The sequence below is a fragment of the Dreissena polymorpha genome, chromosome 12 (genome assembly GCF_020536995.1).
Source record: "Dreissena polymorpha isolate Duluth1 chromosome 12, UMN_Dpol_1.0, whole genome shotgun sequence".
NCBI lineage: Eukaryota > Metazoa > Mollusca > Bivalvia > Myida > Dreissenidae > Dreissena > Dreissena polymorpha.
In genome coordinates this window covers 5,669,741-5,694,024 of record NC_068366.1, presented here as the reverse complement: position 1 = coordinate 5,694,024, position 24,284 = coordinate 5,669,741, and the positions used below count along the sequence as shown (strand labels likewise).

General features: G+C 34.6%; 2 protein-coding genes across 22 annotated transcripts in view; one reads left to right on the top strand and one right to left on the bottom strand.

Annotated features, from left to right (window-relative positions):
- LOC127852864 (uncharacterized) overlaps window positions 1-8,666 on the top strand; it is a 78,176-nt gene extending 69,510 nt beyond the window's left edge. For 9 of the 21 annotated variants that reach the window (XR_008036305.1, XR_008036304.1, XR_008036302.1 and 6 more), the window contains 3 exons: window positions 102-2,573; window positions 3,435-3,584; window positions 7,481-8,666. Coding sequence is in view for 5 of the 21 variants with exons in the window: in XM_052386875.1 (XP_052242835.1) it covers window positions 3,470-3,584; window positions 7,481-7,671 (306 nt within the window). In the remaining 16 variants the exon portion in view is untranslated. The remainder of the gene's footprint in view (window positions 1-101; window positions 2,574-3,434; window positions 3,585-7,480) is intronic. The other 12 variants (XR_008036314.1, XR_008036312.1, XR_008036313.1 and 9 more) reach the window with 3 other exon arrangements.
- LOC127852861 (RNA polymerase II subunit A C-terminal domain phosphatase-like) lies at window positions 220-23,399 on the bottom strand. Its single transcript, XM_052386873.1, has 6 exons — window positions 23,270-23,399; window positions 15,560-15,643; window positions 14,804-14,894; window positions 13,896-14,021; window positions 11,346-11,577; window positions 220-366 (listed from the first exon to the last, which is right to left on the bottom strand). Exons 2-5 carry the CDS (start codon window positions 15,598-15,600, stop codon window positions 11,347-11,349), a joined length of 489 nt encoding a protein of 162 aa, XP_052242833.1. The 5' UTR covers window positions 15,601-15,643; window positions 23,270-23,399; the 3' UTR covers window positions 220-366; window position 11,346.
- Between the last annotated feature and the right edge of the window lie 885 nt (window positions 23,400-24,284).

The following is a 24,284-nucleotide window of genomic DNA, read 5'->3' as shown; positions in this document are numbered from 1 at the left end:
TTGTAGTTTTCTATTACAACAACAACAACAAAATAGTAATTTGATAATAGGAAAACTGTATTTTGCAATTGTTTCTTAATTAAATGGTAATCTTGATACAGAAACTTCAACGCAGAAATATTGTCTGATGTCGCTGCTTCTGTGGGGTTATCGTCAAGGACGGGCCACAACATCCCCCAGCTTGTGGGGGACTCTTCCAATCCTGTTGTTATCTAAGACGGGAAGGATTACCTTACGACATTTTTTCACCACATAAAAAATGTCACCAAATTTCATCAATTTCCATGTGTCAGCGGAGCACACCGGTGTTGTGGAATGCAGGGAATTTAGTGACTCACCAGTAGTCAGAATCACTCTCAGGAAGGTCTGGAAAGTGAATGTTAATGTGAGCTGTGACAACCTGCCATAAGAAATGTTTGCGAAAGGGCTTTATCTGGACAATCAGTGGTATTTATTTAAAACATTCGTGAATTCGGTCGCATAGATGAACCAAAAACTTGACATGTCCGAAAAGCGCAACAAAAAAACAGACTGTGCCCCCCCCAAAAAAAAAAGAAGATGCATTAAGATGCGCATCTGATCTTCTCTGATGGTGCCACAACAATTACATACATCATGTATCAATGTTTATTTTGGCCAATGTATTGGGTGATATATTTTCCCCCAAACAATGCAAAAAACCTCTATTCCTAGGAAAGCTAAAACATGTATACGATTGCTAAATGTGTCAGTTGATACAGGTTTTGAAATGTTCAATGCAAACGTTTGTTGTTCTAATTGCACAAGCTTGTTTTCAAGTTTTCTATATCTCATATTTTCAAAACAAAAATCATTTTTTCCATGTAACCATGCAATTGTTTTCACCTTATGGACACATACTGCCTTTCCGAAAAACTTGAAAAAAATCAGTGTGAATATTGTATTTATTTATGTTTTACAATGAAAATCCTATATTTTTGGTTTGTTTGCTGCATTGTTTCCCTAGTAACAAAAAAATAATATTTTTAAGTTATTGTTTATTTTGTTTATTTTTCTCTATCAGAAATAATGATAAATAATGATTATTTCATTTACTGAAACATTTAGTATCCAAGTGTACTTTCAACCAACTCTTGTCAATGCTGTGTTTTTCCATTCTGTTGTGTTTGAGGTTACATTATACATAAATACACATGTAACTGACTAAAAAAAGGAAATTGTTCATGGAACACACGAATTATTGATTGTTATTGTTTAACTAGTTACAAAACAGTGAAATTAATGTTGTGTTTGCCTTTAAACAAACACTTGATTGAAAATACAATTCATAGATTTATAAAAGGCATGATTGTGTGCTCTGGTGATTATTAACATGTAGATCGGTTACCATAGCAACACACATGGTACATTTTAAATGTCCATAATGCTGTTGTCAGTTTATTGCACTATAATTATGTATTTGACTAAAGGAAAGATTATTGTTTTAATTAAACAATGTGCTTGTTGTTTGAATGTTTTCGTTGTTTTTTGTATTAAATGATAACTTTGAGTGACGGTAAAATGTAGGGTTGGTCACTTTGGAAGGTCATAAAATTAGTTTTGAATGTGATAAATAAAAATCTATATCATTTTTGTGAACTACAATGTTCAGAGAATCCAAAATTGCCAAAAGGCAAAATGTGATTTCTTGAACACAGGATTGATTTTCCCAGCTTTGGCCACATATATTTGTACACTGATGAATATACGCATCGAGTTGTTTGTTCATGCTTGCTTGTACATGTATCGCAATAGTTAAATCATTCTGCCCAAGTGACGCATTGAGTCGTTTTTTTTCAAATCAAGTGCAACCTGATCAGACAGCTCCTCAGGGGCTATCTACTAAGGATGGACTTAATATATCAATATACAGCCCACAAATAAACAGTTTTCTTTGTGTCAATGCAACTATATATATATATATATATATATATATATATATATATATATATATATATAACGTGTCAATGTCCATAGCAATCGGACTTTTTTTATTTAAAAAAAGTTTTTTTTTCTAATGACGAAAGTCTCATAGAACACGGCGTTAAACGACCTTATTGCCAATGGGACTTGATAATTGGATTTGTTTTCTTGAACATTTTTTTAACTAGGATTGTCCAGGGACATATATAATATAATTCTCATTTAGCGTCCGTGGATTATCCGCTTATCATATAATTTTAACCACTATATCTTCAATTCAACATAAAACAATGTATGAAAAGGTTATAAAAGAACACCTCGAAATCAACCCCGTTATAAAAGGCCAACGCTTCCTGCGTTAATTTGATTATCCATTAAATCAGGAAGATCTTATCACGTTCTTACTCCAAGATATGTAACGTTACATACGAATGTTAATCATTCAAGATAACGAGGCACTCGAATAGTATTTTCACACCTTCTCATCAATGTCGTAAATATATAAGGCACTATTATTTAATGTAGGGGCGAATCGGTTATCGCAGATAGACGATGTGAAAACCTGGTGGGGCGAACTGAATTGTAGGCGGGGCGAGCCAGTATAGGGCGAATTAGTGATGGGACGAATCAAGGTACACCCCTTTAAATGGCAACTGAATTGAATATTGGAAATTAAAATGTGTGCTAGTATGTTTCTTGTACTTATTTGCCCTTACGCTGTGCTTCGAAACAAGAAGGAACCCTAGTTTGGGTTAGGGTAACCAAAATTTGAAAGTAGGGTTTCCTCCGAGCACCCTGCATGCAAGACTGTTATTCATCGTTTTTCGTGAAAACAGTTTGGACTACTGGCACAATGATTCAGGTTACCGTTATCCGCTGCGACAACACGTCCATAAATGTAAAAATGGCCTGAAATGGAAATGTGTCTTTGCCAGAAAGACTTAAATGAGAGACTTAACCTGACAAATAACTCACTTTATTAAAAGCACGGTTAAATGCAATCACCATTGTGTGTTGTTGGGTTCACCTTCAGCTTTTATGGTATTGAAAAAAAAAGTATCTTATTACCAAAAATCCAGTTTAGGCATAAAGTGTTGCCCAAGATTAGCCTGTGCTGAATGCTCAGGCTTATCTGTGATGACACTTTATGCACATGCATTTAGTTTTCCCATAGCAAGGCTCATATGTTAATAAAGACGGGAGCTAAATTATGCCATGAGTATGTTCACAGGCCCATTTTGGAACAACTTGATATTGTTTTACTTAGCTATTTACTCAGATATTAGACTAATGAACTTCATTTTTCTCATGACCAGTACGAACAACTATGTGACCAGCATATAATGCTCAACTGAGAATCTGAGTAAGCCTAGGTCAATACTTACTGAAGCAGTTGATATGGGTTGATGCTAAAGCTTAAAAAAATGAGGAATTTTGTATTTAGACATATGATTTTTTTCAACGTTTTAATTGTAATACATTTTATGTTTCAGGTGACCCGAGACGGCCATACCCGACTGACTACGAGATGAGAGGGGGCAGGCTGGCTAAGATGAGTGACATGCCCAACAACGTGCCTGCTGTGCAGTCCCAGGGCTCTTATGGGGAACCCATGGCAACCAATAGAAACCCAGGTCCCACAGGTAACGGCTGTATTCATGCTGGTTAGCTAGAAAGTAAATTAGACATGAGTTTAAGTCCAACTTGGACATTCACATTGTTTTCATTTTATTAAATGTTACCCAGCGTTATTGTATGTGTATGCTGTTACATATTTCTTCTTGATAAATATGTGTGAAAAGTAGGAATATGCATAGATTTAATATGTCTCTATACATACTGTCTATATGCCCCTTTTAGAAATTTATGTAATGATTTACAAAAGAGGCCCTAACTTATCAATCTAACTAACATCAGCGGTTTTTTTCCTTCTTTAACTAGTACCGGGGAACGGTACCTTTCCCAAAGCCTAACGGAGGCTTCCAAATTTTAGCACCGGACCTTTCCAAATCCAATGATTGTTTTCACCCAATTGGGAACGGGTCCGGTACCCATGCCATTGGGAATTTTTTGCGTCGTGAAATAACCAAAATGGGGAAAAAACAAGTCGGGAAATCTCCCAATCGGGAAAAATCAAGTTGTGAATTGTACCAATTGAAGAATGGTATTTTAGTGACTTTGTTTAACTTTTGTCAGCTTAAATGACACAGGAAAGCAACATAAACTTTTATTCACAGCCTTGCACAAACAACTACAACGTACATGCTATATCGGAACACAGATTGTGTTTCATTAGTTGTATTTGTATCGTAACAGGTCAAATATCTATGATAAGAATTTGAAATAAGTGGTATAGTTTCGGATAACAAAAGTTAAACAGATGCTAGACTCAACAGATGTATATCAGTGGCAAATGTAACAATATCAAATTCACTCAACCAAGCCGTTAAGGTTTCTATAAACATCGAAATTATGGGTCCTTTATAAATGAGTGAATAGTTTATGAAACATTACAAAGTTGCTCATGATAAAAGGAGTCACAAATGTTTAGGTTTCCACTCGGATTAAATAACCGAAATAGATTCAAGGATAAAATGTTGCAACCACCGGTTAAAGCCATTGGGAAATTGACATTAGTTGGGTGAATAAGTTTCAACTTCATGACAATTTGTATGTTATCATATGATAATACTTATAACATGATATTATACATATGTTGTGGGTCACATATGTATTATTTACTTGCAACGTTGGTTTCTGCTTTTTAGATATAAAGAGGGTCATATTTTATGTACTTCATCAGTTCAGCTCGTATTCAGCTAGGATATACATTGGACTGCTTAAGTTGTGAATTACGGGGCAGGCCTGTATGTCTGATTATTGGACTTGAATATTTTACGAACTTAAAACTAATGAATGTTTCTTATTGATAGGAATACTTTGTGAACACAGTTTAATACAGAAATGAAAACTGCATCGGTGTTCTTGAAGTTGTGTATGCATTGTCATCCCATAGGACTATGTTACACATTATTTTACCCTTTTAAATTGCTAAATAAAAGATGTGCATTAGGAGATCTGCTGATTCAATTGACTCAAAATTTTATAATAGAGGTTTAAAAAAAAAATCCGAAAATTGGGATGGGTCCGGTTCATTTTGGAAACGGGTCTGTAGGTCATTGGGAATGGCTCTGTTAATCGGACCCGTCCACAGAAGGAAAAAAACACTGAAATCTTCATATCTACTGTTCCCAACGATCCTAGATGCCATTCCCAATCGCCAGTGCCTTTTATTTTCGCTGGAAATATCTTTTGAAATCATCGAGCCTTTCATTTTGTGGTCCTTTATTTTTGCCGGAAATGGTCGCATAGAAAGTAAACAAAACTTTTCAAAAGGGCGCAACTCTAACCATCGTGTAAAATGTGACTGGTTTACATAATCGTGACGAGTGATTGATTTTTCCGATTTTCCAGTGAAATAATTCCATTCTAAAGACCAGTCTTTCTTACATAAATAAACTTTCTAAACACTAATTTTTATCATTAACTTCATCAAATCAAATCTTAATTTGACATCATCATAAGTCATAACGCCAAATACTACCGGAAATGATTAAAGAAAGAAGACCAGACTGTACCGACGCTTGCAATAGAGTTTGAGAGGTTGCTTTGAGTTAAGTATAATTTTGTGCCTGTGTCACTGTGAGGAGAGACATGTTTGACTTTGATCTGATTATCACCTGTTTGGAATTAAACATATAATTTGATAATTTATTATTATTTTTATTTTAAATCTTTAATTGATATCACTGAAAATGTTCACACATAAAATGACTGCCCAGCGCTTGTGAGATTTTAAAGGCTTATACAAAATTATGAATATTATTTTTTATGCAACCTCAGTGATAATGCCTATCACTAGAAGATAAAACAAGAGATGTGTTTGTCAGAAACACAATGACCCCTATTGGGCCGCTTTGAAATAACATTTCTATTTATTATTTGGCAAGTTTAGAAATTATCTCCCTTTTAAGATTATTTCTCCCCCTGGAATGTGTTTTTTTTACCTTTGACCTTGAAGGATGACCATGACCTTTCACCACTCAAAATGTGCCGCTTCATGAGACGCACATGCATGCCAAATATGAAGATGATATCTTCAATATTGCAAAAACTATGACCAAACTTTAACCAAGGTTAAAGTTTTGGACAGACATCCAGAATGACCGACAGATAGACAGACAGCCAAAAACAATGTACCCCCTCTTCTTCGAAGAATGGGACAAAAAAATCCATTGACCAGCACATTTCTACTAAAGTGGCAATAACACAATTTTCACATGACATGATATGATTGTCAAAATATCATCACTAGTATTTTTTCTGTTAAAACCTAGAGCTTAAAATGCTTTTTGATGCAGAATATAGCCCCTAATGATAGATATGATGAATTTAAAAGATTCCAAATTCATCATTTTACCCAATTCATTGATTTCGCGACTCGTTTTTTTCCCAAGATTTCACGACGCGAAAAATTCCCAATTGTAGGGGTACAGATAGCTTTCCCAATTGGGGAAAAAAACGCTGAACAAACAAAGATTCTGACCAGTTTAATGTTATCTTGTTTTTAGAAATCTTCAGTGTCACAAACGGTTTTAAACCTATTCATTTCAGGCCTTTTTCTGTATATTTGGGGAAAAGTACCTAGCAAAATGGGTTTTTTTGAGTCGGGAAATCTTCCAAATTGGGAAGAATTTTCATCGACAAAATCATTATTTGGGCAGGGGTTTTTCCAGCCATTTTGGACAAAAATCATATAAATTATGATTATATATTTTGTAAGTTGTTTAAAAAATTAAGATATAGAGTGTAATAATCATAAGTCAAAAGAAACTTCTTCCAAATTATTAAATAAATGTTTTGTTGTTGTTTTTTTTTTGGGGGGGGGGATTTTTTTTTGAGAATTGGGAAAAAATATGCATATTTGGCATGGGGAATGGTAAGATAGGCAGAAAAAGGCCTGCATTTTAGCAATATTGCATCAAAACCTAATGCTTATTAATATGCCATCGAGTTTGGTTCCTGGTAGAACCATTATTTGGCATCTCTGGAGAGATCTAAAGAAGGCACCCACTGTGGGTATCAAGCAAAGGACCTCTGCTAGACTGACACCCTATCAACTACATTACAACATCCTTTAACCGCAACAATTTGTGACATACACACTTTAACTTACCCGGGCCGGTATTCACCAAACAATTCTGAGACTTATGTCTCAGAATAAAGAATATACTTCAAATCAGAATATTAAAAAATTGCTGTACTTTTGAGTCACACTTGGTGTGAGTCACCCATATCTACCCTGGTACATCATTCTTCATGTAGAATATTTTATTAATGATATAATCACCAGTGGTAGCATGTAAATGTTCAAACTCTGGACTTTTTTTTCTTGGTTCGAGGTCTATTCTTCATTCTTAGGTCTAAGAATGGGTTGGTGAATACAGGCCAAGTATTATTAATGCATTGTAATTTCTAGAAATCTCTCTGCCAACACCACAGTCCCACCTTGGGTCGCTGACCTGGCAGGGTCACGGCGATGATCAGATGTCTACCATGAGTTCCCATCTCCATGGCAACCAGGGGTCAGAGTTCAAGAGTCACAAGGACGTGAACGAGGTGGAGATTATGTCCAGTGACTCCTCAAGTAGTTCCAGTAGTGACGAATGAAGCGTTGAAAGTGGGTCAAGGTGTCATGTTTGGGTGATGTGTGAATACTGAATCTAGTCAGGTGCAGTATTTGTAAAATTATGAATTAAGGCAGGATGACAGAAGTTGAACTGGGAACGAATGCAGTTGGAAACAAGATCATATGTGTCACAGGTGAAATTGAATGATATTTCAGAATTATGATGAATGCAGTCTGGAACTAGGTCAGATGTACAATTGATGGAATCGGAGTCTGTGTAAAATGTGTGTCGAGTGAAATCAGAAACTGTTTTATAATGAAATGAAACAACTTAAGTTATTGAGTGAATTTGTTGGAATGAAATAGGTCCAATTGGGTTTTATTGTCCTGGACACAATATTAGATGTCTGATCAGTTAAACTCTGATATTGGGTTTTATGCATGACAAGTGAACCTAGGAAACCATTTCAGAAAGGTAACCATGGCAGGATAATAAGCCTCAAACGTGTGACTGGCTTGGTAAAAAGAGTGGTCCATAGTGTACCAGTGTTGCAACCAAAAAGATGATGATAAACGTTACAATTTAAAGGTGTCATTTTTCCACCTTACAGGCGATGCCCTCCTTTATAAAGTCAAGAGAGCTTTAAAAATGGTTATAATCTTCTCAGGATCTATGAAAACTAATAAGAGTTTTTGTAAAGACTCTGAGCTTCTTGCAATGTGATGTTTTCAAATCACACCATGAAGCAATTGTGTTCCTCACTTAAGCAAGTGGTACATAAAGCATTTGTTGAAAAGTCTTGCTGAGTGTGAGCGTTTATGTTTATGCCTCTTCAACACTGTCTTGCAGTACAGATAACACCATTTAAATACTGAATATTTAACATTTTCAGTTTTTAACATTTTAATATAACTATTCTGGATCTGTTTAATCAATTTTGCAAGGAAGAACATCTTTTGTTGTTGAATTTGTATTATTGTTTGATACTTGTAAGTTATATTAATGGAATACATTTTAATAAAAAAAATCACAATACTTTTCTGATTATTTAAATATTACCCACTCTGGGGCATCACACAATATAGCCTCACATTGAATGAAAATTTCTTAACCATAATTTAGGGGTGCGCGGAAGGACCTCACAAACTTGGAAATACACAAACTCGTTTTGCTTAAATTGATTCTCTGTTAAGTTTACATGTACATTTCACTGAAAAATCAACATGCTGTTTTTGTTTTTTGTCTAAACAGGTTTCAAGAAAATATATCATTTAACCATGTGATCTGCTGAAAAGTTTTTATTTGGACTTAAGAACAAGATGACGATGAAATTCAACTTTAGATGCTTAACAAAAACCGCACACAAACCAAAGGTAACGACCCATATAATGTATTTATTGAGTGTTCCGTGTTTTTATGAATCCTTTCTTCGGTATATAATATAATTGTTTTCACTGAGATAATCCAGTTACACATTATTTCTGTTTGTCTGCAAACGAAATTTCAAATGCATGCAACACTCAGTAGTCAGGCAACAATTAATTAATCTTATTTCAGTGTTTTAAAAAAATATTTATGCGAATTATGTGTATTACCAGTTTGCATTCAAAGTCGAAACCGTTTGAACGAAAAAATGTGATGACGGATTGTTCAAAACCGTTGGTAAATTACCAATTTCATAATGAAGTGTTTTCACATGATTTACGGAAAATACCAAAATCAAAAACACGTTTAAAGTATAAAATCAAAAGAACACCCTTGAATGAGTTGTTGCAATTAAATATCAATTTTGATTCAATTGTTACCAAAAAAATGCAAATTAAAAAATGTACTAGTATATTTTTACTTGTTTCTGTGTAATCAAATATACTCTACATCAATATCGTGGCACGTTTTTATTATTTAGACAATTGGCGCATTGGTTATCAAAAATAGCACATTTTATTAATTAAATACTGAAGAAGTATGCATCAAGGATGTTGTACAAATAATATCAGCAATAAAGCGCAGAAAACAATAATCAACGCTTGAACAGAAGGCAGCGAAAAAGATGAACGACATGGAGTGATTCTGACTTCTGTCTCTTCAAGAAACGTGTTTTGTACACCGTTTACTCCACGATAAAAAATACGGATGACACTGCCTTCTTGCTAATTATTCTGCTATACAAGTAGGCTTTAAAATGCTTATTTGGTTATTCCGATAGTGTATATATATATATACATATTTCGCTCTCCCAATAATCGTTAATTAAACATTAACTTCATGTAAATCACATAAATATAGGACATACAGAAGACACATGTTCAAAGTGAAAACAAACAATCAATTAATATACTTTGAAATTGATCTTAAATATCTCACATTTGTCTCTTTCTTGTTACATAAGAAATCAAAGATGCTACAAAACCAATTGTTGTGCACGCCAACAACCAATTCTGCTATTGTGCCATTTTTGAGAACAAAAACCGAAGAAACAGATTGTTGTTACGTAACTGACAATCAAATCAACTGGCCTTACAAATTTGATATGGAGACAATGACAGGCAATGTATTAAGGAGAATGTATATGTTATGAAATCCTTTTTACGCCTCAAAATACATAAAACGTATAACTGATATTATTGTTTCTAACATCTGCAATACCGATGAGATAACACGAAATCATAAGTAAACAAGTAAAAAAATATATCAGAAGCCAAAAAAAAATTATGCTCAGCATGTATAATGCTCTACTGTAAATTCATATGCATGTTTGATCTCTTCTTATTTTGAATATTAATCAGTTTCAAGGAAGAGAACAGGTGAAGCTGAACTGAAAACTTATCAATCAACAAGTGTTGTGTTTGTCAAACACTATGCCCCCTTTTGAGCGATTTTGACCCATATATTTGACCTTTGACCTTGAAGGATGACCTTAACCTTGACATTTCACCACTCAAAATGTGCAGCTCTATGATATACACATGCATGCCAAATATCAAGTGGCAAAAGTTATGACCAAGGTTTAAGTTTTGGGACAGACAGACAGACAGACAGACAGACAGACAAACACCGTCATACAATGACAGACAGGCCAAAAACAATATACCCCCTCTTCTTCGAAGAAGGGGCATAAAAAGTTACAAGCCTACAGCCATGAACATATAGGGTAATAGGCAGAATGAGCCAATTAACCAAGTCATTTCAAGCCCATACAGAGAATATAAATAAATAATTCTAGAGCTGTATATTTACATCTTACTTGGTATTCACATACATTACCATATTTTTCAATTAACTTGGAACAAGGGGGTTTATTTCGACCTGGGAGGAAGGCAAATGACCGTTCTTTTTTTAGCAAACATTAACAAAGATTTTTCAAGGTTGGTAAAAATAAACTCAAATTTCCCCCTCCTTTAGGAAATCCTCTGCCTTCTTAAAAGTTTAGTGAAACCACTCCTTAAAACGATTTGTTAATAACATAAACAACAAGAGTAAAAACTTGTTAACAAATCCTTAAAGCCCCATAAGCACTCAAAATCAACGAAATATTTAGTAAAATAAACTTAACACAAACACAATCAGTGTTCCTTATAGCAATAGCCAAAATTTCAACGCTTGGTGTGGTCTGGTAACATAGATTTAACAACATATTAAATGCTCTTTTTTATTTTTGTGAGGAACAATATATTCCATTTGATTTCCCGCGACGATATCCGTACATTTACTCACTTCAAATTGGCGGTTTGCTCTCGTCCCTGGACAAAATACGATGGGAGAACAGACTCCGACTGGGGTCAAGAATCATAGCGATCGTGTGCACGTACAGTCTCACGCCAAACGTGCCGATGTGAAGTTCGTACAGCTTAGATATTCTCTTCAGGAACTCTTTGATGCCGGGCCGCAGCCTTGTGTGGTACCACAGCATCCTGTTGCCGTGAGGGAGTTGGAAATGCTCTACATCCTGCAGAACAGAAAGGTCATACAAGATAAAAGAAGTGTTAACAGTCTAATTGTGACGTTTATTTTGTGTAGATTTTCAGTTGATACAGTTCAGGGTCCGTATTCACCAACCCATTCTTAGACTTAAGCCTAAAAAAACACTGTTTCGTTCTCATACTGTAATAAAGTTCAATATGACACTACATTTAATACTTTTTATGACACAATTTTTCACTCTGAACAATTTATTTATGATATAAGCAAAATTTAAAGCCTGTATATATTTAAGTGCTTAACAGATTTTCTTGGTTCTAAGTCTGTTCTTTATACTCAAGTCTAAGAAAAGGTTGGTAAATACGGGCCCTTGTCTCAGCAGCATTCAATCCATAGACATATTGACCCACAAGATGTCACACCACTAGGCCACTGTTACAACGGCAGAGCAACATACATTGAGTTTTACCCCATTATCATATAAATAATTGATTACTAGATGATTTTACTGAGAACTTAAAATAGCCGTCACTCACATTTTTTGTTACTAATTTAATTTGGTGAAAAGTAGTAGACTCGATATACAGTCAAACCTGAATTCAGCGGTCAGTCAAGGGAAATGATCAAAGTGACCGTTGTCCACAGGTGACCGTTGAATTCGGATCACAATTTTAAGAAGGTTGGTCAGTTGGTAGTATTACTACGTCGTTACCCCACCCAGTCGTTTGCATACAGTGTAAAACAAATGCTCATTGCATTAACAAAGCATAATAACAGCATTAACTTACGCGTGTACATTGAATAATAGAGAATAATATCTTTAAGATTGATTTTATTTCATAATGTTCAATTAAACAATGACTTTATCAACGCTGGTATAATTGTTTTCTCATGCATCTCATTCATTCAGTAAATAAAGCTTGTCACGTTCCGTTGACGTAACGTCCGTAAAAGTCTAAAAAGCGGATTCGGTGTCATAAACCGATAGTACGGTGTAATTGTACCGTTCTAATTCAAAGAAATAGCGGTCATTTAATTTAGCGATAATTACTTTCAACAAGTCATAAACTCTGATAAATTTTCTTTAGAAGATACACCCACAATTATCCCCGGAAAAAAACCCTTCTCAACACCTTATAATTTGTTTACTCGCAGCGGGCCGCTTTTATAATATCATAGACAATTACCGCTTTCAGACGCTTTAAATGTTGCAAATCAGTCCATGTTTTGCCATTACAGCTGATCACTTATCCTCTTATCGCCTTCTTATAAAAACACTCGCCAGCTTAATATTGTTTTTAACACTTAATCAGCGATACAGATCAATAGACTTTCTCACGCGCTAATGCGTTATGCATGCAGACGATAATTGCTATTAATACACATTGTTATTGTTAATGTCACCTGTTTAAAGTGATATTATGGGCATCTAACAGTTTATAGCTGGCTATCGCAACCGTTGTTTATTTTTGGTATTTTCACTTCATATACAATGTACACTTATATTTGTTAATTCAGCATCAACATACTAAAACTCTATCCCGGAGAGAGAAAAAAAATGCATTTGAATATCAACCTTCTTTTCGTTAAACAACTGATCATGCATGTACGATGTGAACCTAAATTTAGTTTTAGTGCAGATTCGTTCATACGACACAAAGACACAATTTTGTTTTACGGATCATTTCGGCTTAGAGGAGTGGATTAGTCATGTAAAGTAACGAATATAAAATATATTTTTAATAAACAACTGGTTGCAAAATGAGTTGCAGACAATTGGTCTTTTAATGCAATCAAAATGAAAATTCAATAATAATGGTGAAACAATTTTACATACCGGTCATGGATGCACAAATTGTTTGTTTACTCGCAGCGGGCCGCTTTTATAATATCAAAGACAAGTACCGCTATCAGACGCTTTTACCGCAAAATAGACGGACACATGATGTGCTGTGTTTTTAATTTTCGCGGCTCGAGACGACTGACGCGTGACCGTTGATTTCAGGTCAAACATGAATTTCGGAGTGGAATGTAGTGGCCGTTGGCCGTTATGGACAGGTGGCCGTTGAATTCAAGTGTAATATAGAGTGTTTTTCGTCGGGGGGATTCCAGACCGACCGTTGTCTGCAGGTGACCGGTAAATTCAGGTGGCCGTTAGGTCAGTTTCGACTGTACATAGTTTTGTAAATTGAGCACTGGTACTGGTAAATACAAAGAATTGTATATGGAAGAATGTAAAAAACAAACCATTCACTACAAAATATTAAAATAGTGACCTCTATGGCAAAATCCCACACAATCATTGCAAGAACTTGAATAATTAATTAGATAGCTCATGAGAAGTACCTTGAGATTTGGTGGAATGTTGTTGTTTGTGGTGTGCACAAGGGCTTGATCGAGGTCCATGAGCAGAACTAGCTTCCTGGTCTTTACGTGCCGCTCTTCATCAGCCTTCCCAATCTCCTTCGCTTGCTGAAAACAGCATACCACAGATTAAGTCAGATACTGACATGAACAAGAGGGTCTAATGCTCAAGGTGGCTCAACTAAGACTTCTGGGACACTGAACTGCTCTGAGCAACTGTTGTGATGTTTTTGAAGCCGTTTTCGAAATAGGTCAAGATATATTTAGAACAAATGATCTGAGAACGTTACATGAAGATTGGTTAAAAAAAATAACACTTCTAGAGTGTCCACAATATTTTACTATAGCCATATAAGGAAACTTATAAACTCTTCTTTCACACATTCAAACTTATACTGATAGTTATAATCTAAACAGTAAACTATGAGAACTTTTTAGCTACTAGTATTAGGAAACGATGATTGACAAAGACTGGTCAATTTGGCAAAAGAAAGGTTTGAGCAAGGACAACTCTGTTATGAAGTTAATGTTACCTCATCAATGATAGAGTCTGCCGAGTTTGAGTCAGGACAACTCTGTTAGGAAGTAAATGTTACCTCCTCAATAATAGAGTCAGCTGAGTTTGAGTCAGGACAACGTTTTTATTAAGTAAATGTTACCTCCTCAATAATAGAGTCAGGCAAGTTTGAGTCAGGACAACAATGTTATGAAGTCAATGTTACCTCCTCAATAATTAAGTCAGGCTAATTGTTTCTTACTCACTGAAAAAGTTGGCTAACGAAAAGTTTGAGCCAAGGGGATATTTGTTAAGAAGTCTGTTTGAACAGCTCCTAGTAAATTCATTGTCATGTTTTGTGCCAGTGTGAGCACTACAGTGAATGTGGTGTTACCTGTTCACTGACGACCAGCTCAGGAATGCTGTGCACCATGGCAACGGAGGCACTGACCTGCTCCTTTCTGTCACCTGACATTGAGTTCTCCCTTCAACAACAATAACATTAACCTTCAGAAGATGTTTCCTTTATCAAGTCAACAAGAAGTGGCAAGGTTTATTAGGTTGGTATGCATGGAATTCATATGCATGGGATAACATCTACACATGGGATTAAAAAGAAAACATGCTTTCAGTCCATTCTATATCAATTGATTTAAGTGGGCCATTCTTTTAGTATGTATTTCTTTGATCAAAATGCAGCTTATACAGTACAGTCCACGAGTTTTCCCCAAAAAAAGGTGTACTCGCTAAAACGCTTGGCGTTCCGCCGAGTTAGCTAATACCCACGGCGTGTACTACTTTAGCCTAGTAGGTAAATGCAGACAATTTCCATTCTTATCAGGACACCACCGCTCAACACCTCGGTAGCAGTGTGCTACTGTACATGCCAAATAATAAAAACATTGTAATAAAAAATGGTTTGAATACTATAGCTACAAAAATTAAGATAATTGTATAGAAAATTAATACATGTTTTAGTTTACAGGTACGTCTACAATAAATTTATTCGTCGTTTCCAAGTTAAGGCCGAGTAATTACGGCACATTTGGACTCAACTTTCGTAAAACACGTGTCCCTTATCTGGGACAACACTTTAAGCACATGAATTAAGCCCCGTTTTCCAAGAACGGGGCTAACTTAGATGCCATACACTCTGAGATTGGCCCCACAATCTGCACACATGTCCTTCATCACAGTCGGGTGGGAGCATCCTTCCCTAGCATACAATACAAACCTGAAAATAAAATCATTTTTAAGAAAAACACACAATATGCAAAAGCACCTACATCTACATGTACATCGTACGTCGCTGCCGTCAAGCTTGACAATTATGCGACGGGTGGTGAGAAGATAAAGTAAGAATGAGAAAAAAGTAAAGTGAGAAGAGTTTGATAGTTAAAAGTCCTAACACTATAAACAAGACTAGATAATAAACAAGACCGGAGGAAACGATGATTGTGTAAATTCCTGTATATATTTTTTGGGGGAAAGTGTGGGTGCATTTTTATTTATTGCTTTTTGTACAAATCAATCGATGCGTGAATGACTGCTCAGAACAAAAATGCAGATATTGACCATTTTTGTTGATGAACGGATGACCTGGTTTGTCTCGTGACTGAATTATTTGGATCCACAATAATAAACAGGAACTCGTGATAAAATGAATCTTTGTTAATTGATAGATCTTTGTTAAGAGGTAAAGTGGTACAGTACACGATAGTGGTCTGTAACCTATATTTACCCTTCTTGCACACAATCGCCTTCAGAAACAGAAATATCCTTCACGATTCCGTTGTTACTTGATTTTAACCGCTTAATTTCATTGTTTGAGGCTTTATAAATAATTGTGATGGCCCCTTTTGGAATCTTCTTACCGTTTTTTATCTTAATTTTATTAACATTCATAAAAGTTTCAGCGACAACACGAATATTTGCGGAGGCCGCCATTTTATTTCGGAAACGCACAACCGGTCAGAACGAACAGAATAGAAAATAGAGAAAACACTTTATAACAGATGCTGTTGAAGGCAGGCACTCTCGCGTTTAAGAAAAAACGTTTAGAAATTATTCAGTTTTTAAAACAGCATAATATATCAGCAGTATACAAAATAGACAACTCGTCGATTTTGGAACGAGGGACGTTTTAAAATATTGCAGACAGAAGAACATTTTAAGGAGCAAGATCGTTTAGATTGCTGCAGTATACTGTCTGGAAAACCATATCTAAAATTGATGAAAACAGCAGGTTAAAGTAATGTGGAAACAAACTCGGTCTTTTTCTAGATTGCATAACTTAGTTTGCTGATATAAGCAGTAAATGCTGAAATCCAGTCAGATTTACTAAGCGTGCTGAGAATATTTTCAGTTATTATGGGGGCAACTAGCCGAATGACGGTAGATTGCTCAAAAGGACAGAAATACCTTTAAGCAAATGTTCTTAACGTGCAAAGAAATTTAATGAATTGTTTGGGATAAAGAACAAAACAATACACATGTCTGGAAATGCAGAGTTAACATAGGAAAATGTGTTTCCATACATAAAAATAAAAGACCAAACAGAAGACGCGTGTATTCCTTCTATATATTAATGAACATTTTTTTTATTTAAACCAAAGGCCGGATTACACAGTTATGCCACACAAGTTTCTTTGGATAATCCATATTCAATATGACTGCCAGTGAATGACAAAGTTTTACTATTATTCTATATTGTTTAGCTATAATTTGAAATTTACTGAGAAGCCCATTGTCATTTTGCCAAAGTTGTTTAAAGATGCTTCTTATGTGCATCGTTGTGTATGCATTTAAACAATTTTTTTTTTGCAAAAATGGACTGCTGGTGTATGACGAGAACTCGACTCTGTAAGAAAAATAGTTGAAATAAAAGAACGTGGGATTTAGTCACTTTTGGGTTACAGAACCCCAATCGAAAATAAATGCATTGGTGTTGTAATGGTTTTTGTGTGTTTCTTTTTGTGTGAGCAATCTGGTTTCATTCTGGTGCAAAGGTGACCGTTTCGATTTTGTGGTCGTTTTGACTCATTTCTTTTTCGCTCACAAGCGTCTGTGTCACTGCGAATTGTGGGAAATGTAAACAATCGATTCCACTTGGTTAAAAATCCTGATTTCATTATCATACCACTTATATTTGTTATTAACACGTCTTATTGTGAGGACCACAATTTCATTTTGTCTAATAAACAAGACGTTTAATGCAAATTGAGTTCACATGCCGGTTGAGGACCAATAACAGAAGAACCCTTAGCTATAACCTCCTGTGATCTAAATTCTTATTCCGGTGACATAAGAAAACAAATGACTAAATCTCTAAACCAATGCTTACAAATCATAAACAAACGGTTTACCTTCATAGAAAAATTTAATTTCCATGAAATCCACGTAAAACTTGTTTATTTGCACACTGAATAGCCATGCAAGAGATGGAACTGGTAACGACTCGCCCCCTTACCGACTCGCCCCATAACGACTCGCCTCGTGTTTTATAACGAATCGCCCCACATGTATAACGACTCGCCCCACATATATCACGACTCGCCCTATCATGATTTTTTTTGTAATTTATTAATAGACTAGTTTTTTTCAATTAATTGTGGTCATGTTTATGCTTTATTTCGATTTTATTGTGTTTTAAGTTGGTTAAAACGGGTGGGGTTAGACAAATATCTTAAGATTTGGCAAATAAGAAGTTTGATGAAATATGTTAAAATGCTTTTCTTAAAAAAGAATATAGTTTTAAAACAGATAACTTTTCTGTTTTTAAGGTTAATATTGAATAGTTTATTGTTTATTTATTGTTATACGACTCGCCCTATCAAAAGAAAATGTTATTTTATATATATGTAATATAAATGCGGTGCTTCTATGAAAAATCTTATTTCATATTATAAATATGCATATTAGTCTGTTTGTGATTTTCACACAAACTTTACTTTAAAATGCTAATTAAATGGCGTTTCTTTTAATTTGTAGGTGTGAACAATTAGTGGGGAAAATTTGCAATGGTTGCAAATAAACATTAAAATGATAATTAAATGGCGTTTTTTTTAATTTGTAGGTGTGAACAATTAGCACGAAAAGTTTACAATGGTTTCAAATAAACAAGAAACCATTTGCGATAAATCAATTTATTCCACGATTTGTTTAATTACTTCAATGGTAATAACTTTGATTGAGTAATAGTTACTGCGGAGTTTAGTAGTTAAAGATGTATACATGATTATAGTATACCATAATTTTAAATTGATAAGTCGACTAACACAATGCCTGCACCTCCTTGTTTGTTTTGTCTACGACGGGTTTACCAAAACTCCAGAGCGGTGGCATGTGACAACTGTTCAAGGTGGCATCACATTAAGTGTTGTAACACATGCAAGTACTTCTAAAACGTAAAAGCGAAGTTAAATTAGTTATTGTCGTGTGTCAACTTTGTACACTACTTTGTTTGTATTTGAAGCATTGTTTAGCATATATAAAACTGCTTTTTCTTGTTATCACTCTGTCAGATAACAATTATAAATGTATGTACATTTATTATACATTTTAACAAATTTCATCGAACTTCTAATTTGAGGTTTCGGTAAATTGGTATAAATAGGGATAATCACAGCTTTAATCAATAAGCGTGTACACTAATTGAGTTGTTTGGTACTGATTGAATTATCTGATTAAAATGTACGGAGTTGATGTAATCAATTGGGATTTATTTGTTAAGTGTTAATATTAATTACCCAGGCTTGCCACACGCTGTTTGTTCTCAAGTTTTGTGTATTAGTTTGTATTTCCAATTGTATAATTGAAATGTGATACTTTGAAGAAAAGAGAGAATGATCTTCATTTTCAAACTGTGAAAAAATCAAATTTTCCCTTCTTTAATCATGTTTAGAGAAAATACCTTAATTTTCAAACTGTGAAAAAATCAAACATTTTCCTAAATTAATCAAAATCGTAAATTCACTTTCTATCAAGTTACATTTTAAATTCAATCTACATTTTTGGGTTTGGTACCTAAAATTATTCTTTTTAAAAAGTTCAGTGGTTGATCATTCATGCCCCTTAATTCTTTACTATAGGCATTGCATTAATTAATCAATTGAAAATTAATCACCATTTTGCAAATACTTGCCCCTGATGAAAGCCAATAATAGGTGTCATTAACACCTCATTGTAGGTATACCTCTATAAAGATCCATTTTACCGAAACCTCCACAACTAACTATACAGTGCTTTTCACAGGCCATTTAACGTGTATTTTGACAGTTACTGCAGCTGATTCTTAAGATCAAAGCGATTTTGACTTCGCCGAAAATTTTGAAAGCTGATGTACGATCCTTTGTCGCTTTACCCAACTAAAGCCCGCCTAAAGGCGGAGCGTTGTTATATTGGAAAATTAATATTGGCCAATGAGAGCGCACACTCTGTATGAGCGACAGCGATCATAGGAAGGTAATACTTGCAGTTAAATCATGCAGACGACTTGTGACGTACATGTAATTGGCATATAAATCTTGGCCAGTTACTTAGAAGACTGATAATGGCAAACGGCTGTAATTCTCATGGAAATCATGCATTTCCTAATAACACTGTCAAAACATTTATTCGACTCGTTAAGCGTTTCAACAAATTATCGTTGAATTTATTACGCGACTGTTAATGTTTTGTTATTAAATTTGTAATCCGAAACCCACTCCCGAATGTTGTTGTTTACCCGTTTGTACTCCGAAACACACATCCAAATGTAAATCTTAATGCGACGTTAGCATATTCTTGCTTCAAATAAGCAGTGTCAATTTATTGTGTGTTGAACCAATTAAAAGCATATTCTTGCTTCAAATAAGCAGTGTCAATTTATTGTGTGTTGAACCAATTAAACGGGCGCAAAAATTATGCAGCATGTACAACGTCGCGTCATTTGTAGGGAAAGCGTGGGTGTATTGAGCGTTGTATAAACACGCACACATTTCGTCAGGGGATTTACGCATGGTTAGTGGCACTATTTCATCAAATTTTATCTATAAATAGTCACTTATGCCAAAATTTAGTTGATACTTCAACTGATCGTCAATATTAACCAGAAAGTGCTTTTAAAAATGACGTTAACAGGATTATCGGGTAATGCATAGAAACTTGTCAATGAGTATGCAGTAATAGAGTCGGGTTGATACGATGTATTGGGGAATCGTTCAAGTCAGGATTGTACTATCTATGTGGGAAAGTTTTAACAATTAAAAAATATATCTTTTTTAATGACTTTATAGCTAGGGGTTTTTCATGAAGAGTCATAGCGCATCACATGACGTCTTTTGACGCTGTTTTTCTTAGAGTTATAACGCACCACAGAACGTCAATTTACACGTCAAGTAAACAAAAAATCACCCCTCCCAAAGCCACCCCTTTCAACCCCCGGGCGCGTGAAAGAAATCCTGAGCAAAGCACTGATATATAAATACAATTTACCGAACTTGTAATTTACCCAAACCTCTACACGATTTTTGTTCTTATAAGGTCTATCAAGGAGTTAGGGCACTGAAGGATACATCTATATTGTACCTAGCTGCAATCACACAAGATTATTATGCGAGGGTTGGTTAAAGAGTGAAAAACAGTAAAGTAAGAAGAGCTTTATAGTTAACGTTTCGTCCTTCTCCCTCATGCCTCTAAGGCAATGGTAGCCGCAACAACAGGTTTTAACCTCTACTTGCACACTCATGAGGGGTCATTACACTGGAGCTGACAGCGTATTCAGAATCGTGTTGTTGCTAAACCCACTTTTTAGTTTAGGTACCAAGTCGGGGTACATGGAACGAATTGGTAACGACTCGCCCCCTTAACGACTCGCCCAATAACGACTCGCCCCGTGTTTTATAACGACTCGCCCCATATATATAACGACTCGTCCCATCATACCTTATATGGTAGAATGTTTTGTAATTTGTTAATAGCCTAGTATCTTTGATTCAATTTCGGTCATGTTTATGCTTTATTTCGATTTTATTAAAGTGGGTAAAAACAAAAACCAAACATTCAAAAGTGGGTGGGGTATGGAAAAATATCTTAAGAATCTTGTGAGGAAGTCACACACATGGGCTCAATGTATTTTGTTTTACTATCAAAACTACATTAGAAAATATAAAAAAATACAACAAAAATGATGAAAAAAACATGGTTTACTGCATTTAAAATAATCCAAATTTATAAATATTCCATACATTTTAACCTTCTATTTATCTCACAGGCAAGTGAAATTTACAACTGGCCTGTAATGTTTCCCTCTTAGAACAGTCTCGCCTGTAAATTGACAGTTTATTTCTCTGTCTGAGAAACACTTACCTCAATTCAGTTGCAGCTGTTCATGTTTTGCTCTATCACTCACATAAGATTTGATTTGCCCCTAGTCTATGAAATCAGGCAGTCAAATTACATTTATTTGCTTTGTATATAGGACTTTCTTTTGCAGAAAATGGTATGATAACTACATGTTTTTGATCAGGCATGGAGACTCCTACTCCTAGTGTAGTTCGGACGCCACTTTCCGCAGTATCTGGCAGGCACAATACATTGTGTACCAGTAGAATCGGAACACCATATCGCACATCAAATGTTCGACGATTTGGACCACTTGGATATTTTGCAGCAATTTAAAAACATCGGTTGGTCATTGCATAATTAAATGTTTTTGTCACGTAGGTAACTCATACATTTATATAAAACCAAAAGTATTAAAACATTTGTCTTAACTTACTATTTGTTCATTTTTTTTTCTTTTATTATAATACAATTACATCGATTTGTCTTGCCTCAAAGCAATTTAACAAAAATAGAAATGAATACAAAATGTTGACATATATGTATTCCCCAAAGGGCAAATTTGGGGATTTTTTTTTCCAAAAATGTACTGGTAACTTTAAGTACATGTACTGGTATCTTACTACCAGAACTGTATTCAGTAAGATTGCAAACGCATACTCACTTTGAGTATAATAATCCTGTTGTTTATCTTCTTTAACACTCAGTGTACTTTGTCAATTGGTTAAAGGCATGGAAAAACTAAGTCTTATAAACTATCAAATCAGGCCTATTTTGCCTATCTTACGGGTCCGATAGTCGGACCCATTCCCCTTGCCAAAAGTGGATATTTTTTCCCCATTCTCAAAAAAAAAATCCCTTTTTTTATTTTTTTTTTTAGAAAGAAGTGTCTTATGGCTTATGATTATTAGACTCTATATCTCAATTTTATTTTTTAAACAACCTACAAAATGTATAACCATAATTTATATGATTTTTATCCAAAATGACTTAAAAAAAACCTGCCCAAATAATGCTTTTGTCGATGTAAATTCTTCCCAATTTGGAAGATTTCACGATTCGAAAAATCTCCATTTTGCTAGGTACTTTTTCCCCAAATAGAAAGAAAAAGGCCTGCAAATAACTTACAGGTTTTATGTAATAGTATTATTTTATATTACCTATTAATTGAAGTGAATAAACTGAAAATTGTATGCATTTTGAGATTTAGGATATGGCGGAGTGAATAGCATTTAATGATTTTCAGTTAAGATAGTGTTATTTACCAAACTAAAGTGAATACACTAATTGTTTTTATGTATTTTGACATATCACATTTATGATTGACATTTTCAGTTCATTTATTGCAATTTGGTAATATGAACAAAAAAGTGACTTACGTTATTGTTTCCATTTATCTTATAAAGACCAACTTATTATAGTAATAACATTACAGAATAATATTGTATGGTTTGGAGTAGAAGGACATACTACGCCTGTGGAAAAAACATGACTTTAAATTATTATAAAAACTGACATAGATGTATATTGACTGCACCTTCTAGGCACTTCCTGGCGGACACCAGTCAGTCATCATGCCTACAGTAGTTCCCTGCATGCATCCAATAAATCCAGCACCCCACGGCAACCTAGGGACTCGGTATCTATGGTGACCACCAGGAATGAGATAGAAGAAAACAACATCAAACGTAAGCAAATTCTACTCATGCATGTTAATGAAAGCAAAAACAGAAATTGTGTTTGGAATTGGTAAACAAAAGCAAAGCCTGCAAGTACCTTTGTAAATTATTCAGTTTGCAGAACATCGTGTCACAATAATAGTTGTGGGTGCTTTTGGGAAATTAAAATAATGTGCATTAAAAAAACACTGGGCAAAATGTAGTATACACAGGGATTAGTATTTAACTAAAATGTTAATGCACGTTTTTATATATCCCCTGATATAACATAACCTACATTTCACATTTATTTAGTAACAAATCATGAAATATGATTGACTATGGCAGACATTATGGTTATTATGTTTGCATAAAACATAAATCAGTATTGTTGTTTTTCACTAATTCAAAATGGGGCCGGGACCCGTTGAATTGGATAAAATTGCACAGTTTTGACTTAAATTGTGAAAATTAGTTATTGTTGTTTTTTTACTTACAATAACTATAAAATTAGGGAAAACGATAATCGGAATTGGGCCCCAAATTTGACAAAAAAGGACACTGTAAAAAGTTTTAATTTTTTAAGTTGTGTGAATTGTTACAACAAGGGCTTCACCAGGATTTTCAGGCGCCCCAGTCCTTGAAGTGATGGGTCTTAGGAAGGGAACCACCCTCTCACATGTGATTGTTTTACGAAACACAAGCAAAATGACATTTTATTGTTATCTGTTGCATTTAGGCTCTTAAAAATATACATGCAATGCAGCTTCTCTGTTTGCAAATCTACGTAAAACTGTTATTCTACGATTTTAAATAGGTTAAAATATATGAAGTGTATGCATTTGTTCCTTGAATATGCAAAATATTTGAAAAAATATTATTGCATAAATGGTT